This window comes from Rana temporaria, chromosome 3, assembly GCF_905171775.1.
Source record: "Rana temporaria chromosome 3, aRanTem1.1, whole genome shotgun sequence".
Classification (NCBI taxonomy): Eukaryota; Metazoa; Chordata; class Amphibia; order Anura; family Ranidae; genus Rana; species Rana temporaria.
In genome coordinates this window covers 32,041,939-32,062,681 of record NC_053491.1, presented here as the reverse complement: position 1 = coordinate 32,062,681, position 20,743 = coordinate 32,041,939, and the positions used below count along the sequence as shown (strand labels likewise).

The window sequence follows — 20,743 nt, the reverse complement described above, 5'->3', positions numbered from 1 at the left end:
GCGGTTCTCTTTAACCACTTGCCGCCCGCCAATGACATATTGACGGCGGCAAAGTGGTTGTAGAATCCTGACTGGACGTCATGACGGGGGCGCGCATCGCGGCGATCGTTGTTGCAGGGTGTCAGTCTGACACCCCGCAACACCGATCTTGGTAAAGAGTCTCTCACGGAGACTCTTTACCACATGATCAGCCGTGTCCAACCACGGCTGATCACGATGTAAACAGGAAGAGCCGTTGATGGCTCTTCCTTACTCTCGTCTGACAGACGCGAGTAGAGGAGAGCCGATTGGCGGCTCTCCTGACAGGGGGGGTTCGCGCTGATTGTTTATCAGCGCAGCCCCCCCTCGGATCGCCACACTGGACCACCAGGGAAGCCCACCCTGGACCACCAGGGAAGGGCAAACTAAAAAAAAAGTCTGAGAACAAAAAAAAAAGTCTGAAAAAAAAAGCATTAAAAAATAAAAAAGATGCCAATCAGTGCCCACAAATGGGCACTGACTGGCAACATAGGTAAATCAGTGCCACCCCACAGTGTCCATCAGTGCCACCCCACAGTGTCCATCAGTGCCACCCCACAGTGTCCATCAGTGCCACCCCACAGTGCCCATCCATGCACAGTGCCCATCCATGCCCAGTGCCCTCCTATCAGTGCCCATCTGTGTCCATCAGTGCCACCCATAAGTGCCACCCATGAGTGCCCATCAGTGCTGCCCATGAGTGCCCATCAGTGCCGCCCATGAGTGCCCATGAGTGCCGCCTATGTGTGCCCATCAGTGCCGCCTATGTGTGCCCATCAGTGCCGCATACCAGTGCCGCATACCAGCGCCACCAATCAGTGCCACCTTATCTGTGCACTGATTGGTGGCAACATAGGTAAATCAGTGCCATCTCATCAGTGCCGCCATATCAGCGCCCGTAATTGAAAGAAAAAACTTACTTATTTACAAAAAAATTAACAGAAAAAAATAAAAACGTAATTTATTTCCAAATTTTCAGTCTTTTTTTAGTTGTTGCGCAAAAAAAAATCGCAGAGGTGATCAAATACCACCAAAAGAAAGCTCTATTTGTGGGGAAAAAAGGACGCCAATTTTGTTTGGGTACAGTGTAGCATGACCGCGCAATTGCCATTCAAAGTGCGACAGTGCTGAAAGCTGAAAATTGGCTTGGGCAGGAAGGTGCGTAAGTGCCCTGTATGGAAGTGGTTAAAAAGGCAAAAACGCGGTGACGTCATCGCGTACGATGAGCATTCGCTCGTCACATTTGATGCGGTCGCCGCCATCTTGCTTCACCCTACCTATGCCGTGGAAGCTACCCGCACATGCGTCAAAGTCATTTCGAGCATGTGCGGGTTTCCACGGCGACAGGTAAGTATACACACTCTCTGGTTTTTCGTCGAGAAACAAGCCGACAAGAATCTCGAAGAGAAAAAAGAGAGCAGGTTCTCTTTTTGTCTCGTTGAGATTCTGGCCAGATTTCCAGACGAGAAACCTGAATGCCTCGTACACACGAACGTTTTTCTCGGCAAGAAGCAGTTTTCTTGCTGGTTTTTGCAGAGAAAACCGGTCGTGTGTACGAGGCTTTCCTCTTGTGGTCCAATGGGATTCAGCAGGGGTCGCCCTGGTTGGAATTAAACTAAAATTGTTCATTAAATTTTTTCTATTAAGTAGAAATTATCTCAAAAATGCTCCAGCATCTACAGAGCTAATTGATTGAGGTCCAGCTGAGATAACCCCTCCCCCCACGACTAATCCAATCCACGTTAATTAGTAGCAGTGGAAAAATCTCTTTGAAATGAAAAACTTCCAGAATCTGTAACACCGAATAAGATAAAGTTATTCTTTTCTTCTGGGCAAATGATTCCCTTTGTACCTAAATAACATTCCCATCACAACATTAGTTTATAATTATAAATACATTTTCTTAGCGTGCTGCGTGAGGAACCGTGGTAGATGCAATATATCAAAGATGTAATCATTACCGATTTTGGAACATTGCTCTGCAGTAGACCACAAACTAATAGACTGCTAACTCTGTGGGACGGATCTTTTATTGCTTTTGGGTAAAACTATCTACTGATAGGAGATAAGGAAAATATCTGCCGGATCTTTCCATTGGTTTCCTTCCTATAATCTAAGCCTTTGACCTCTTTTCAGTGTTTCACATCAAATAATAAAAACGTGCAAACTTAAAAAAAGAATGAAATAAAAAAATTAAAACTAGAAATATTGCGTGGTGGCGACTTTGAATGTCAGATGGTGAAAAGCAATGGTGGCAGGTGCTCATTTTTTTTTGGGGGGCGCAAACAAATGAAAAAAAAAAAAAATCAATTGCAGCCTCACTGTGCCCGTCAATTGTCGCCACTGTGCCATTAATTGTTGCCACTGTGCCCATCAACTGTCAATACTACACACAATTGTCGCCACTGTGCCAGTCAATTGTCGCCACTGTGCCATCAAATGCAGCCACTGTGCCTATCAATTGTCGCACTGTGCCATTAATTGTTTCCACTGTGCCCATCAACTGTCACCACTGTGCCATCCAACGCAGTCATTGTGCCATCAATTGTCACCACTGTGCCATCAAACGCAGCCACTGTGCCCATCAATTGCCGCCAGTTTGCCCCGTAAAATGCCGCCAGTGTGCCCCATAAATGTCAGATGGTGAAAAGATGAGGACTATGAAAAGCAGTGGCGGCTGGTGCTCATTTTTTTGGGGGGGGCGCAAACAAATGAAAAAAAAAATCAATTGCAGTCTCACTGTGCCCATCAATTGTCACCACTGTGCCAGTCAATTGTCGCCACTGTGCCATCAAACGCAGCCACTGTGCCCATCAATTGTCACACTGTGCCATTAATTGTCGCCACTGTGCCCATCAATTGTCACCACTGTGCCATCAAACGCAGTCATTGTGTCATCAATTGTCACCACTGTGCCATCAAACACAGCCACTGTGCCCATCAATTGCCACCAGTTTGCCCCGTAAAATGCCGCCAGATTGCCCCAAAATACCGCCAGATTGACCCCCCGCCCGGTACTTACCTTTCTCAGGTCAGCCATCCTCCTCCACGATCCCTCGATATCTTCTCCCGCCCTCAATGTCACTTCAGCCAATCAGGTAACCGGTAACCAAATCCGGTGAACCTGATTGGCTGAGATGCGTGTCAGTGTTAACCAGGGAACACACACCCTGTGCACCCTCTGGTTAACCATTTGGAAGCCGATTACAGCCCACGGGCTGTAATCGGGAAGCCTATCAGAGCCAGCGACACTTTCAAAACACACCCACCGCTGTTATTCAGATGGCCGGTGCTCAACAGGGGGCTGGCCACCTGAATAGTGGGCGGCAGCAGCGACAATACATAGAATTATGCAATGACGGTGCAGAAGAGAGGGGGAGCTGCGCTCCTGTGCCTATTATGGATGCACCACCACTGATGAAAAGGTCACTGTATGAAAAAGAAATCGTCTTGAGCAGTGTTAACAGAGTGCAGAGCTGTGTCCCCAATGCCCTTTCTAGTTACTTGTGTCGTATTGTAGAGTATCTCCATTCCGCGGGCTTGTATGAAGGCTTCTCTTCCCGATCGCACATTGGTCATATGTTTAAGGCAGCGCAGTAGGCCTCTTCGGATTTGGATGTAGGCATTGGAAGAATCACTGATGTGCCAATCTTGGTAGAAATTCAGCAAGCCACAAACATAGCCTCTGTTCACCGCTCTTCTGACATTGGACTCTAGAAATACATAAAAAAAAACCATTATAATTTATAATTGTATTATTCGTTAAAGTGGAACTGTACCCATAACAACTTGCTAACTATTAATGTTCTTAACCACTTCAGCCTCAGACCATTTGGCTGCCAAATGACCGGGCCACATTTTTTGATTCGCTGTGGCTCCAAAACAAAATTGCTGTCCTTTTTTTCACACAAATAGAACTTTCTTTTGGTGGTATTTGATCACCTCTGCGTTTTTTATTTCTTGAGCTTTAAAGGACATTTTTTCTCAGTTTAGGCCAATACGTATTCTTTTACATATTTTTGGTAAACAAAGAATGCAATAAGCGTATATTGATTGGTTTGTGCAAAAGTTATAGGCCCGGATTCACAAAGCACTTACGCCAACGTATCTCGAGATACGCCGCGTAAGTGCAAATATGCGCCGTGACCACAAACTGTGATACGCCTGAAAATGGGCTTCATCCGACCGACGTAACTTTCCTACGCCGGTGTATCGTGGGTGCAAATTTACGCTGGTCATATTTGGCGCACCGTTGATTTTCTATTCACATATGCAAATGAGGGAGATACGCCGATTCACGAACGTACGTCCGTCCGACGCAGTGCGCGTAAAGTCCTACATCTGGTGTAATGTTATGCCCCATAAAGCAGGTGTAAAGTCAGCAGCATCCATGCAAATGGCTGCACCAGGGAACACAGCCGTCGTATTTTACGTCGTTTACGTAGTACGTGAATAGGGCTGGGCGTAGGTTACATTCGCGTCGTAGGCAGTGATCCGTCGTATCTTAGGGAGTAGTTCCGACGTGATTCTGAGCATGCGCACTGGGATATGTCCACGGGACGGCGAATGCGCCATTAGTTTTAAGTACTTGTATGGCACTTGGCCCATCATTTGCATGGCTCACGCCCACTTCCACTTACGACGGCATACTCCGAGGGAACCCAGCGCAGTTTGGGAGGCAAGTGCTTCGTGAATTCGGTGCTTGCCTCTCTGCGCTACGTCGGCGTAGCATATATTAGATATGCTACACTGGCATAAATATGCGCCAATGTATGTGAATCTGGGCCATAGCGTCTACAAAATAGGGGGTAGCTTTATGGCATTTTTATTATACATTTTTCACTTGTTTTGCGAATTTTATCGTGACAGCGACATTATGGTGGACACATCGGACACTTTTGATGCTATTTTGGGACCATTCACATTTATACAGCGATCAGTGCTATAAAAATGCACTGATTACTGTGTAAATGTGACTGGCAGGGAAGGGGTTAACCAGTAGGGGGCGGGGAAGGGATTAAGTGTGTCCTAGGGAGTGATTCTAACTGTTAGGGGGCGTGACTTATTGTGACACGACAGTGATCACTGATCCTGATGAGAGGGAGCAGACAATCAGTGTTGTGTCACTAGGCAGAACAGGGAGATGCCTTGTTTACAAAGGCAACCCCCCTGTTCTGCTGTTCTGTGACCCGATCGCAGGACACTGGCGGACATCGAGTCCACAAGTTCCGCTGGCATGGTCACGAAGACCGTTCCGGGTGGGGCGCTGCATGGCCCACCATGCAAATGATGGGCCAAGTGCCATACAAGTACTTAAAACGAAAGGGCACGAATATTAGAGCAATGGAGGAGGAAGAAGGCAGGATCATCTGGGACCGAGAAATCCATGAAGTGTTGAGTGAGCCTGCGTACCTCTCGCCAATAATGGTCTAATTTCAGGCAGGAACAAAAAATAGGTAATAAGGTCCCCTGTTCCTCCCGGCATCTACAGCACGGATCTGAGATCTCAGGGAAGTAACAACTCAGAACTGACGGGGTACGGTACAATCGGGTGAACAACAGTCTCAGTGTGTTTTAGGTAGGATAAAAAAAATGCGTGGAGCTCCAAGGATGGCCGTCTGATCCAAGAGCTCTGCTCCAGCCCTGCACAGCTGCGCACATAGTGGCCCTCACGGCAAACTGAAAATTACAAAAAATCACAGGCAGACTCCCAACCAACACGTGAACACCCCAATATTTAGAATTCATTTAGGAAGGACCCCAGACACTAATTTTAACCCGTGGCTTCAAACGAAAATCTAAGATGGCCGCCGCTATACAGAATACAGCCTTCAGCACGCTCTGCCTCACAGAACAAACGCAAGTATTCTCCTCAGAGAAAGTAACTTTTACCTCAGGGCTTCAGACTGGCCTCCCACAGGTCCTCATACCCCCCACCAGCATACACTGAGACCCTTACTGGTCACATAATCCCTGACCTTGCATAATTTTACCGCTCAGACTGGCTCAATTCCCTCAGAGGTGCTGTCCAGGGAACAGGCATTTCTAATGACGGACTTATTTCAAAAGTTTTCAGAACTCCTTGACAGGGGACTAGGACATACAGCGGCTAATATTACTGGGGATCTGAAAGCTGAATTTAAATACCTGGGAACGAGAATTGACACCATAGAACAAAAATTGGAAGATACAGTGGCTGCTTCGAACCAAAATGAGAAACACGTATACACTGTCCAGGAACAACTAGACATTGCTATCTCCAGAATTGATGAACTGGAGAACAGGTCCCGCAGGTATAAAATTAGGATCAGGGGGCTACCTGAAACTGTTTTGGACATACCTTCAGCAGTCCAGGAACTGATCAGAACCATGCTTCCTACTACCTCCCAGCTCTTGTTGTTTTAACTTTGTATAGTAAAACATTTTTTTTTCTGCCAGTAAATACCTTATACAGCCCACTTCCTGTTTCTAGTCTGGTAAAAAGCCTAGGCTTATGATATCATGCACAGATCTCTCTCTCACTGAGAGAGCGTTTGCCAGGAAGGGAGGGGGGATGAGTCATAAGAGGGCCAATGAGAGCTGAAGAGCTTGTGGTGTGCCTCTTTGTGTCTTTGTAAATCCAGGAAGTGAACAAGCAGCAGCTTCAGCTGCCCACAGTTAAAATGGCTGCAGCCAGACTCAGTGGAGGGAGATTTCTGCAGCATATTTGGCAAGTACAGAACCACAGAATATATAAAATAATATGCAAAGTGGTTTGAGGGAAGCTTCAGAATGGCAAAGATGTTTTTTTTACAAATGTTGTGAGCAGACTGCAGTTCTTCTTTAATTAGTGGATGTGTATGGATTTTTTGGATTATTTTGGAGAATAGGGATATTGGGCCAGATTCACAGCTGAGATACGACGAAGTATCCTAGATACTCCGTCGTATCTCTCAGAGTATCTATGCGACTGATTCATAGAATCAGTTACGCATAGCTATCCCTAAGATCCGACAGGTGTAATTGTTTTACACTGTCGGATCTTAGGATGCAGTACCGCGGCCGCCGCTGGGGGGAGTTTGCGTCGTAAACCAGCGTCGGGTATGCAAATTAGGAGTTACGGCGATCCACGACGGATTTTCGCGTTCGCTACGTCGCCGCTAGTCTAGTTTCCCGTCGCAAAGTTAGTCGTCGTTTTTGGTGCCTTAACTTTACACAGCAATCGTATTGCTGTATAAAGTATGGCCGTCGTTCCCGCATTGAAATGTAAAAATTCACGTCGTTTGCGTAAGCCGTCCGGGAATACGGAATTACACTACGCGCGTCGCCGTTCGAAAAAATGACGTCACTGTGCGCAAAGCACGGCGGGAATTTCGAAACGGAGCATGCGCAGTAGGTCCAGCGCGGGAGCGCGCCTAATTTAAATGGCACACGCCCATTTAAATTACGCGGGCTTACGCCGGAGGCCGCCGGCGTAGTTTTCATCGCAAGTGCTTTGTGAATCAGGCACTTGCGATGAAAACTTGCGGCGGTGTAAAGTATCTACGATACGCTACGCCGCCGCACTTCTACCTGAATCTGGTCCACTGTTTAGTGTTTCTTGCTTGGAGTTCAACTTTCTCATTTTTGTTCTTTATCTGTTACAATCCAAAGAAGAAATGCAAATCATCAGTGCGACTCTTGCGGTAGGAATTCCCTTTTCATCTTTCACCTCTTCGCTGTGAACATTTTGAAATCTGTGATTTTTTTTTTCCCTGTAAGGAAACTTTTAAGCAATTTGTGGTGCTACTATAGTCACAGAAATCACTGGATGGAAAAGTGACAATTTCAGGTCATTTCATTTAAAATGTATGAAGCCCATTTGCAATTCTTGAGTTATTGTGGCAGCTTCCAATCTTATCACTTATTGTTGTTACTTATTTATAAGTTGACAGCATACGCTGACATGTGGCACCGCGCGTGCGGGGAGGGAAATGAGATACGCATCTTCACAGATTTTTCTGTTAAAATATCCTAAAAATAAATTATTGAGAGCAGAAGATGCAGAAAGTAGGCATAAGCACAAAAAAGTCCACTCCCACACATGTGGAAAAACTTAGGGCAAGTTCTAGGATGAGCAAATAAACAACAAACTTTCACTTACTAATCCGCTTCTGTTCGGGAGAAAATATAGGGCCAGATTCTCAGAGACTTACGTTGGCGTATCAGTAGATATGCCGTCGTAAGTCCGAATCTGCGCCGTCATAAATTTAAGCGTATTCTGGAAACCAGATACGCTTAAATTAGGCTAAGATACGAGCGGCGTAAATCTCCTATGCCGTCGTATCTTAGGGTGCATATTTACGCTGGCCGCTAGGTGGCGCTTCTGTTGAGTTCAACGTAGAATATGCAAATGACTAGATACGCCGATTCACGAACATACGTGCGCCCGTCGCAATTAGTTACGCCGTTTACGTTAGAGATACGCCGGCGTAAAGCTAAAGCTGGTCTCTAGGTGGCGCATCCCATGCAAAGTATGGACGTCGGAACAAGCGTATCTTTTTACGTCGTTTGCGTCAGTCGTACGCGAATAGGGCTGTGCGTAAATTACGTTCACATCAAAGGCATTGAACCGACGTATGTTTGGGCGTAAATATGACATGATAGCGCGCATGCGCCGTTCGTTCGGCCATGCATCTACATGGGGTCAAGCCTCATTTAAATACAACACGCTCCCTACAGCTTACTTTGAATTACGCGCGCTTACGCCGGCCCATTTACGCTACGCCGCCGTAACTTAGAAGGCAAGTGCTTTGTGACTACAGCACTTGCCTCTCTAAGTTGCGGAGGCGTAGCGTAAATACGGTACGCTACGCCCGCGCAACGTAGATCGGCCGTACGTGAATCTAGGCCGTAATCTTTATTAATTAGCTGGGCAAAAAAAGGAACTACATATACCGACCAGCTATAACATGACCACTGACAGGTAAAGTGAATAACCTGAAATGGGTAGGATATATTAGGCAGCAGGTAAACATGTTGTCCCAGAAGTTTTTTTTATTTATTTATTTTTTTAAGTGTATTTTGTGCGTGTACTCGAGAGAGGAGCCGGACTGCAGGAGTTGGGAGTAGGCAGGCCTCCCCCAGAGGCAATCTGCCACCTTTCTCCATGCCCCGGGTGGCAATGGCGGGTGTGTGAGGGGTCCTCCAACACAGCCCGCCCTACCTGCTCCGCTTTGAAGCCCATTGGGGCAGAGGGACTCCCTACAAGGGAGTGAGAGGATCTAGCCCGCTCAACCAGCCCCGTTAGTCCTTCGCCTCTCTTTTTAGAGACCGCGTCGTCAAAGTGCGTGCATGTTAACCCAATTTCGAGTGTGTGTAAGTGTGGTGTTTTTGTGGGAGGGGGGTGGGCGTACTAGGCGCAGGCTTACCTCGCATAGCACACCCACCGGGAGCCGGGCTGAGACCATCAAACTCAATTCACATGTAGCCGAGACCGGGATCCGAACCCCTAGCTGCAGAGGTGAATGGCTTGTCAGCGCAGTGCCAATCGCGTTGAGCCACCGCAGCTCCCTGTTGTCCCTGAAGTTTATGTGTTAAAAGCAGAAAAAATGGGCAAGCATAAAGATTTGACTTACATTGAAGAGCCAGACTGAAATGACTAGATGACTGGGTCAGAGAAACTCCAAAAAACTGAACCTCGGGGGGGTCGGTGACTGCAGTCAGTGTTTTTTCACCTTAATGCATAGGAAGGTTTACAACCCCTTTAAGTGGTTCAAGCATCAAGTGGAAGGTGGAGAAGATATGAGCAGTATTAGCGGAGAGATGGCATAATGGATTTTTTTTATTTGTAATGAAAGATAATCATCCATAGGATCAACTCACTAAGCTATAATATGTGTTATTTCCCATAACAATTGTTATTTTCAGCCATGTGATTGTTTTTTCATAGCTCATTGGCTCTTGTTGCTGAACATAATGGTCGTTATTGCAAATAATGATCAGAAAAGCTTAGTAATTTGAATCTTATGGGTGGGAAAAATGTGCATTAGAAAAAAAAATCCATTCTCTCTTGCTTTAATACCATTGTACAGCCTTCTTATATTTTTACATTTCTGCTGTTTTCTTTAGAATACCGTAGAGAAAAAAAAATAGAATCATAAAAAATTTAGTAAAGAACGTTCAAAAGATCAGTTGCCGACAACATCGCCGACAGTACATCACAAGCAGCTATTGCTGTAGCATATGCTACTATATACGTTCATGTGTATTTATGTATGTATTAGCAATAAGACTGTTTTCAAGCACTGTCTAAGTCAAGATAAGTGTTTTATTTTGCCATACATCAGGACTTTAAGTGCCATTGGCTTTAATTAATGCTGCACTTTCTCCATTCTCCAGAAATAATGCTCATCTGCAGTCCCGCTCCCAGAGCTTTCTTCTACGAAGACAGACATATTCCCATCATGAATAAGAAGCAGCTGGCCGGGTAAGGAGGCTCAGCCATCCATTGTGACTTTGTGACCTGTCATTTTTCTATGACTATAATATAGATATCGATTTTCCTTCTTCAGAATTTATACTGGACTCTCTACAAGAGTCAATAACTAGTGTGTATAAATTAAGACAACACTAGAGACACACGGTGATGAGAAACAACTGATTGATGTATTGCTGGGCCCAGAGCTTGACATCAGATCTTCAGGGCTCTGCAAATGATATACTATGTTTTCTTTCATGGGAACAGAAAGGAAAACTTGGGTCCAATTTGTATCGGTCATGATACGGTTAGAGGCTCCTTGTTTAACCCTTACAGCCCAAGTAGTGTGACATTTGGGATCTTCAATGTCTGTCCTGCCATGCGATGATCTACTGCATGTTCAAAAAGGAAAAAACAGTGACTAAATGGTGTGCATGGATGAGGTCTGGTTTAACCACTTGCCAATCCTGACACTTCTCTCCTATATTTTGCTAGAAAATTGCTTAGAACCCCCAAACATTATATATATTTTTTTTTAAGCAGAGGCCTTAGAGCAGTGGTTCTCAACCTGGGGGTCGGGACCCCCTCGGGGGTCGAATGATGATTTGCCAGGGGTCACTGAATCCTGGGATGTTCCTTAAGCCCACACCACTCTTCCAGTCTTTTCGCAGCCGCCCAGCTGGGCTGTTCCTGGAGCCCGCGGCTGCCACTCAGCCTCTTCACAGCCGCCCAATTAGTTCTCGACATGGGTGGGGGGCAGAGACTAGAGGTCAGCTGACTGGTGAGGAATGTGAAGTGGGAGGGGCTGGAGGAGACCCCACCTCCTGATTTTGGCATAGGTGTTACTGCTGCGAGACACCACAAAGCTGGAGACAAAGAAAGTAAGGGCTCTATCACACGGATCGCCCGTTCAGGTCCGCCTGCCAGTTTTTTAGGCGGACCTGAACGGGCGCTCCGTGCTCCTCTATGGAGCCGCGGATGTCAGCGGTGACATGTCCGCTGACATCCGACCCGCTCCGATCCAACAAAGTGTGACGGAGGAAAACCCTACTTTTCCATTCGTCTGGCGGATCGGATCGGGTGAAAACGGACAGACGGTCCGTGTTCATCAGATCCCCCCATAGGGGAGAGCGGAGAAAAGACAGGGAGGTCCCTGCACAGTGTGCGGGGACCGCCCTGTCACCCGCCGGCTCAGTGGGGATCAACGGAGCGATCCCCGCTGAGCAAGCGGAGGTTCACGGGGTGGATCATAACTGATCCACCCCGTGTGAAAGGGGCCTAACACTACCTGTGATTAGAGTTGCCGTTAAAAGTCCCCACTACAGTTCTCAGATCAGCAGATGACCTTGATCAAGAGCACCTATGCTGGCCGATCAGAACTCTCCCCAACATTGCCACTCATCCCAACTACTGTTAGGGGTCCCCACAACTTGGGAAATTTTATCAAGGGGTCACGGCACTAGAAGGTTGGGAACCACTGCCTTAGAGCATGGGTTCTGCAAACTGTAGCCCTCCATTTGTTTAGGAACTACAATTCCCATCATGCCTAGTCATGTCTGTGAATGTCAGAGTTTTACGATGCCTCATGGGAATTGTCAAAGGATCTGTGGGAAAAGGTAGTTGAACTGTATAAAACAGGAAAGGGATATAAAAAGATATCCAAGGCATTGAGAATGCCAATCAGCCGTGTTCAAGCTATAATCAAGAAGTGGAATATGAGGGGTTATGTTGAAACCAAACCACGGTCAGGTAGACCAACTAAAATTTCAGCCACAACTGCCAGAACAATTGTTCGGGATGCAAAAAAAAAAAAGAAACACAAATAAATTCAAGTGAAATACAGGACTCTGAACACAAGTACCTAACAACTGTATTTTCATTTGAGTCCATCTGACCATCCCCCACAGCTAACTACCCTTTGTTCCAATTGACCCTCCCTTCTAGATTGTAAGTTCTAACGAGCAGGGCCCTCTGATCCCTCATGTAATGATTTGTATTGTGACTATACTGTTTTCCCTGATGTAAAGCGCCGCGCAAACTGTTGGCGTTATATAAATCCTGTATAATAATTATAATAATGTGGTGTGGCTGTTTCAAAATGTACAATAAGGAGACACTTGAAGAAAGATGGGCTGCATGGACGAGTCGCCAGAAGAAAGCCATTATTACGTAAATGCCACAAAGTATCCTGCTTACAATACGCCAAACAGCACAGAGACAAGACTCAAACCTTCTGGCACAAAGTCATTTGGAGTGATGAGACTGACATTTTTGGCCACAACCATAAACGCTACATTTGAAGAGGAGTCAAAAAGGCCTATGATGAAAGGTCCACCATTCCTACTGTGAAACATGGAGGTGGATCGCTGATGTTTTGGGAATGTGTGAGCTACAAAGGCACAGGAAATTTGGTCAAAATTGATGGCAAGATGAATGCAGTATGTTATCAAAAAAATACTGGAGGAACATTTGCATTCATCAGCCAGAAAGCTGCACATGTGACGTACTTGGACATTCCAACATGACAATGATCCAAAACACAAGGCCAAGTTGACCTGTCATTGGCTACAGCAGAATAAAGTGAAGGTTCTGGAGAGACCATCTCAGTCTCCTGACCTCAATATCATTGAGCCCCTCTGGGGAGATCTCGAATGTGCCGTTCATGCAAGACAGCCCAAAAATTTACAGGAACTGGAGGCTTTTTGCCAAGAGGAATGGGCAGCTTTACCATCTGAGAAGATAAAGAGCCTCATCCACAAATACCACAAAAGACTTCAAGCTTTCATTGATGTTAAAGGGGGCAATACACGGTATTAAGAACTGGGGTATGTACAGGCATAACCCACTTTAAGTACACTCACTTTACATACACTCGCGAGTAAGGACATACCCACGAGTGTATGTAAAGTGGCTTACAAGTACTGTACAGACATTTTGCAGCCACAGTAGAAGGAGCTGAAGCTCCGAGAGTATAGCCCGCCCTGTTCCAGTGTGCCCCTGACACCCCCACTACAGCCCCTGAGACCTCAACTACAGCTTCTAACACCCCCACTACACCCTAGAAGTGAAAAAAGGTATTGTTTCACTTTAAGTACATTTTCGTTTTACATACATGCTCTGGTCCCATGGTGTACTTAAAAGTGGGGTATGCCTCTAAACTTTTGATCAGGGTCATTTAGGTAGTTTCTGTTGCTATTATAAAATAAAAATAGTAAACACCATTTATTGATAATAAATAGCTTCAGCCAAACACTAACCATGAGTGAAAGAAAAAGTTTTTGTGTTATCATTCATATTCTCTGAAAAATGGCCAAGAAATCACAAATTCTGCCAGGGTATGTAAACTTATGAGCACAACTGTAGGTACCCACATCCTATAATAACATACACTATGGCCCAGATTCTGAAAGGGCTTACGACGGCGCAACGCCATGTGCGCCGTCGTAAGTCCTAATCTGGGCCGTCGTATCTATGCGACTGATTCTTAGAATCAGTTACGCATAGATAACCATTAGACCCGACAGGCATAAGGCTCTTACGCTGTCGGATCTTAAATGCAATTTTTTTGTTCGCCGCTAGGTGTCGCCGACGCCGTTTTCCCGATTGAGTATGCAAATTAGTAAAATACGCGAATTCCCGAACGTACGCCCGACCAACACAGTAAAGTTACGACGTTTACATAAGATTTGCGTAAGTTTTAAATTTGAAAAATGTACGTTGTTTGCGTAAGTCATCCGTGAATGGCGCTGGACGCCATTTACATTAACGTCGAAACCAATTAAGTCCTTGCGATGTCATTTAGCGCAATGCACGTTGGGAAATTTTAGGGACGGCGCATGCGCAGTACGTTCGGCGCGGGAACACGCCTAATTTAAATGATCCACGCCCCCTACCCGGATCATTTGAATTAGGTGGGCTTGCGCCGGAGGATTTACGCTACGCCGCTGCAACTTTACAGGCAAGTGCTTTGTGAATCAAGCACTTGCCAGTAAAACTTGCGGCGGCGTAACGTAAATGAGATACGTTACGCCGCTGCATTTTTAAGCCATTCTACGTGAATCTGGCCCTATATTACCAAATATGGACCGGGGTGCGCCTGGGACTTTGACCAGTGAGTTGTACTTGTATGATTAATGTGGGGACATCTATTACAAATTATGTTATATGTCCTGATACACATATACATTACCTTCTCAGGCTGATAACAGAGGAACTGTTCAGAAGAGACCTATAAGACTCAATGAAAAGAGATAATAAAATACTGCAGATACATGTGCCCAGCTCAAATTTCATGAATCGGGTTTACATCCAATTTAAAGTTAAAGCACAATAAAGGCTTCTGTACCTATGATAAGCAACACAAATAAGTATTGAATTTGGATAAATCAAATTACTCCATGGCTTCTGAACATTCTTGACTCAGCACTAAGCTCTTTTTTCATCCTAATCAAAGCATTTTTGATCTGCAAAATCAGATTCATGCCAACTAATATCTGAATAGTTTCCAGAATCCTTTTTCTGCTACATTGGTCTTCCTATACAAATTGTTTGTAGAGGTTCCCGATCTTTCAGGATGTGTTCAGCTTTGACTGAATAGACAAATATCCAAGAGGTCCATCCTCTGACAGATGGGAATGAGCAGCCATATATTATTTGAGCCTTTAGAAGTCAGTGAGTGTAAGCACACACATTACGAGTGACATAGGTGTGCGCAGCCTATGGCATTAGGGTGCGCACACCAAAGCTCAAACACACATGCGTGTGTAATATACCGTATATGGCAGTGGGCAAGTCAGTAGGGCTTTGTCAGCAGGGCAGAGATTGGTGTCAGTGTCTTTATTTGTATTATTATTATTATTTTTTTTTTTTTTTTTTTTTATATATATATATATTTTTTTAGGAGCCATGTTGGGGGGTTTTGGGGGGTTTTGGTGAAACATCAGTGGTCTAAACAGACCCCTGATGTCTAACTTTTGAGACAGAGAAAGGGACTGAAGACAGAGATTCCACAGTCCCTTTCTCTGCAGCCAGGCAGCAGGGGGAATCTGCACAGTACAGGGTGATTAGGGTGTGCCCAGGCACACCTTACACCCTATGTGCGCACGCCTATGACGAGTGATCAGAATATACAAAATATATGCAATTGTACAACCGGAGAGCGATTGTTCATATCAGTAGTGACAGACATACTGTATGCAGACAGAATAGCGACGAATGCTTGTATTTTCTATGTCTAAGCATACCATGAATGATCCAACGACAAATGATTAGAATGATCAGCAGATATTACCCTGCACTATCCAGTTTTAACAACAAAGCAATACAAATTTCTTACTTGTTTTAAAGCTGAACTCCAGGCAAACAGAAAAGACACAAACTAACGCGGGGACTATATTCATTAGTCCAGAATTATAGGGGTTGTAAAGCTTCGCGTTTTTTCACCATAATGCATCCTATGAGGGGCCGCCATCAGGGGTGCTGGGAGGCAGGGCAGGAGCTGTGGATGAAGGGCGCCGGATGGACACTGTTCCCATCCATGCTGTGGCACTGGTTCCTCTGCCTGCTGTTTCCTGGACCTCCCTGAGAGAATCTTCCACTCAAGGATCTTAAAATAAGACTAGGAACCTCCACCGGAAGACACATATCATATATCATATTCACATATGGTGAAACGCGTAGGGTTGAGCTATATGTGTAACGGCACTGGTGAGCGAGAGTGAACCACAACTGTGGTAGCAAGGATTTCAATGCTCTTCTTTATGTGAGAATTCAGTATTAGGCCCCAGGCGTCACTCCACACAAACAGGAGTTTGGGGGTTCTTTACATCATCTCTCTCTCACATAAAGATAATGGAAAAGAGTACTGCTCCAAGCCCTGCGACCTATGCTGTGCTCCCGCCCTGTAGTACTGACAGGTGAAGACTCTGCGCTGATCCGTGGAAAAAAAAAATTCTGGACTGCCACACTCTGATAGGCGATTTATTGAAACAAAATAAACAAAGGATAAAATCCAAAGCTGTATAACATCCAAAAATTCATGCAACACTGCAATCAATGGTAGAAAGTGGACATAGGGGACAAAAAAGCTAACATGTTTCACATCATGGATAAAGATAGGCATTGAGCTACTGAGCTTGGACGCATTACAGCATGTGACCAGAGCTTAGCATTTAAAATTATAGTATGCACTAAAAGTTAGGAATGCAAAACTGTATGCAAATAATTATTATTATATAGCGTTGTGCATTAGGTCACTAAGGAAAAAAAGGTATGAAATACATCAACCCTTAGCATAGAAAAGTTTAGGCGAACATGTTCCGCAACTTAGAGCATAGGCCCATAAACAGGTAGTACTTATGTCAAGCACGTAGTAAATAGGCGTTGTTGAGACAACTAATAATTGCATAAGAGTGGCAATTATAGCTCAGGTAAAAATAGTTGCATAAAAGAGGCAAATATAGTTTAGGTAACAATAGTTGCATACGAAAGGCAGTTATAGCTGACATAATTTGAAAGTAAATGTCCCTTTAAGATATTCCTTAGCAATGAGCCATAAGCACAACAGTATAACCCAAATAGTATGTTGATAGGCAAAAAGGCCTAATAAATAACAGCAATTGTATTAGATGGAACATAAGCAGCAGATCTTCCTATGGCACTACAAGTGACACAATAGCTACTTATCCAATTGCAGGCTTCAGTGTAGGAAGTAGGGATTCCGTGGTGTAAGGTGATCAGCAAGGAAGGCCTCAAGGTTGTGCAGCACAGGTGCAGGAGAAGATGGTTTCCAGCCTGGGATTGCTGATACCTGTAGTTTGTGGCCTTAATAGTGGGATGCCATCCAGGTCCAGGGAAGGATGGTAGCCTAGCCGGCTACGGCCGACAATAATAGAACAAAATTCTTAAGTTAAAAGAATGCCATTATAGGCATGTACCAGATGCAGTGCATTAGCACTGATTCAAACGAGAAGCGCCGATTCGCGGGAACACTTCCGCGTTCCACGCTGGAACGCACCACGGCGCCGGGCGATGACATCATGTTTGGTAAGCCTGCATTTTTGAACATCTGGTGGAGGTTCGTGACACTTATTTAAAGATCCTTGGGTGGAAGATTCTAGTGGACAAAATCAGCAATTACTTTATTCTGTATGAATCAAAAACATTCAACCTGGAGAGAAAATAGCCTAATGACATTTGTGTCCATCGGTCTCTTTTCATCGGACAAACCGATCGTGTGTACAGGGCTTTACAGGAGTGAATTTCTATTCCTAGGGGTAGATTTCCTCTCACTTCCTGTTGCCTCCCTCCGTTTGTAAGTAGGAGTCGTTTGTAAGTCGGATGTTTGTATCTAGGGGACCGACTGTATTTCTAAGTATTTCCGAGCGGCTCCGAATGTCATTGTCGCCCACGCACCTCTGGCCAAATGCGGTACTGCACACCACAGAGGCTTGGATACTGCTCGTCTTGCAGACCGAGTCAGGATTTAAAAATAGAATTGCTCGTATTGAAAAACGCTCGTTAACCTGCGTTACTCGCAATCCGAGGTATTACTGCAGTGCGGCTGGTGCTCAAATTTTTTGGGGGGGCGCAAACGGAAAAAAAATAAAGAAAGAAATTGCAGCCTCACTTTGCCCATCAAATGCAGCCACTGTGCCATCAATTGTCACCGCTGTGCCATGCCATCAAACGCAGCCACTGTGCCATCAATTGTCACCACTGTGCCATGCCATCAAACGCAGCCACTGTGCCATCAATTGTCACCACTGTGCCATGCCATCAAACGCAGCCACTGTGCCATCATTTGTCACCACTGTGTCATGCCATCAAACGCAGCCACTGTGCCATCAATTGTCACCGCTGTGCCATGCCATCAAACGCAGCCACTGTGCCATCAATTGTCACCACTGTGCCATGCCATCAAATGCAGTCACTATGCTACCAATTCGCACCACTGTGCCATGCCATCAAACGCAGTCACTGTGCCATGCCATCAAACGCAGTCACTGTGCCATGCCATCAAACACAGCCACTGTGCCATGCCATCAAACACAGCCACTGTGCCATCAATTGTCACCACTGTGCCATGCCATTAAACGCAGCCACTGTGCCCCTCAGTTGCCACCACTGTGCCAATTGTCGCCACTGTGCCAATTGTCACCACTGTGCCTTTTAATTGTCGCCACTGTGCCCATTGTTGCCACTGTGCATGTCACTGTGCCATTTAATTGTTGCCACTGTGCCCATTGTCACCACTGTGCCCTTTGTCACCATTCTCCCCCCTTGGTGACGCTCCAGCCAATCAGGTTACTGATAACCAGAATCGGGGAACCTGATTGGCTGGGACGGCCGTCAGTCTTATCCAAGGAACACACCCTACGTACGTTCCGAGGATAAGACATCCGGGCTGGCTCTGATAGGCACTTCCGCACAGCCAACCAGCTGTGGCCGGAGCTCAAGTTCCGGCCATCTCTGAATAGACCAGCGGCAGCTGGCAACAATAACATACATTCATGCAATGCATGAATGTATGTTATTAGACTCAGTGGCGGGCGAGAGCCAGAGGGGGCGGCGCTCCAGCGGCCTCTATGGACGAACCGCCACTGCTGTATAGGCAGCTTTGCAGGACGAATAGTTTTCCTTTTTTTTTTTTTTTAAATACACCAATTTGTATCTATATAAAATGAACTTTAGACTACAACAGGGTCAGAGGGGAAATGTTTCCAAATGCTGTGGAATAAATTCTTTCTAGGAAAATACATTCAATAAAAAAGGTCAACTACATTGCGTTGACTTTAATTGTATTAGAGCATAGAGCAGAAAAATAACAAGGGATATAAAGCGTAGGTGACCCATCCTGTCCGATACGCTGAACCTGATAAACAATTAACCCACCATGTGCTGTAGAATATTCTCTTACCTTATAATATATACAGATCTATACAGCATGTAATCCGTTAATTGTGGAGTAGACAGCAGAAAAACAATGGCTAAATATAGTCAGCGCAAGCTAGTCCTAATGTGTTTCACTGACGCGCTATTATTCTTCATAAAATCCCATTACAATTATTTACGTGCTAAATGCGAAAAGCTTTTTTAACCGTTTATAGGAGGGGATAGCATGGGAAGCGCGGTTCTTCCATTAGAACGAGCGTTACACCGCAAATGTACTTGTACTATATCCATTCTTCTTTTAACATAAACAAAACTGACTGCGATGAAAAGCCTTAGAGGACGATTTAAGCTAATTTTCTTAAAGCCGTGCAAGCTGTTAGCTCTGAAAATCACAGAAAATATGGGGCAAAAAAAAAAAAATGAAATTAATGAAATTAGATTAAAATAACACACCAATAAACAAATTATTCTGCTGAAATACGGAGCCGGAGGAAAAAAAAACAGCTTTATATCTAAAATAACAGCATCACCATGTGGCAAGACAGGGAAATAACCGACGTTGCATTTTACAGGTGGAAAACTATTTTCGGGGTTAATAGTTTGGCAGATGTCGGAGGATGGGCATTTTTCCATCAAAGAACAGGCCAGTCCATTTTAACTGTTTCAGCCCCGGAAGATTTTATCCCCTTCCTGACCAGAGCACTTTTTACAATTCCGCACTGCGTCGCTTTAACCACTTAAGCCCTGGACCTTTAGCCAGCTAAAGGACCTGGCCAGTTTTTGCGATTCGGCACTGCGTTGCTTTAACTGACAATTGTGCGAAGGAGCTGCAGTGGCTCAACACGATTGGCACTGCGCTGACAAGCCATTCACCTCTGCAGCTAGGGGTTCGGATCCCGGTCTCGGCTACATGTGAATTGAGTTTGGTGGTCTCAACCTGGCTCCCGGTGGGTGTGCTATGCGAGGTAAGCCTGCGCTTGGTACGCCCACCCCCCTCCCACAAAAACCACCACACTTACACACGCACTCGAAATTGGGTTAACATGCACGCACTTTGACCACACGGTCTCTAAAAAGAGAGGCGAAGGACTAACGGGGCTGGTTGAGCGGGCTAGATCCTCTCACTCCCTTATAGGGAGTCCCTCTGCCCCGTTGGGCTTCAAAGCGGAGCAGGTAGGGTGGGCTGTGTGGGAGGACCCCCCCACACACCCGCCATTGCCACCCGGGGCATGGAGAAAGGTGGCAGATTGCCTCTGGGGGAGGCCTGCCTACTCCCAACTCCTGCAGTCCGGCTCCTCTCTCGAGTACACGCACAAAATACACTTTAAAAAAAAACTGACAATAGCGCGGTCGTGCGACGTGGCTCACAAACAAAATTGCCGTCCTTTTTTCCCC

The 20,743-nt window shown here is 45.5% G+C and overlaps 1 protein-coding gene across 1 annotated transcript in view; it reads right to left on the bottom strand.

Annotated features, from left to right (window-relative positions):
• Nucleotides 1-20,743, bottom strand: part of AGBL1 (AGBL carboxypeptidase 1) — an 863,343-nt gene that overhangs the window by 673,271 nt on the left and 169,329 nt on the right. Inside the window, exon 7 of the mRNA XM_040341533.1 lies at nucleotides 3,523-3,731. Coding sequence (XP_040197467.1) covers nucleotides 3,523-3,731 — 209 coding nt within the window. The remainder of the gene's footprint in view (nucleotides 1-3,522; nucleotides 3,732-20,743) is intronic.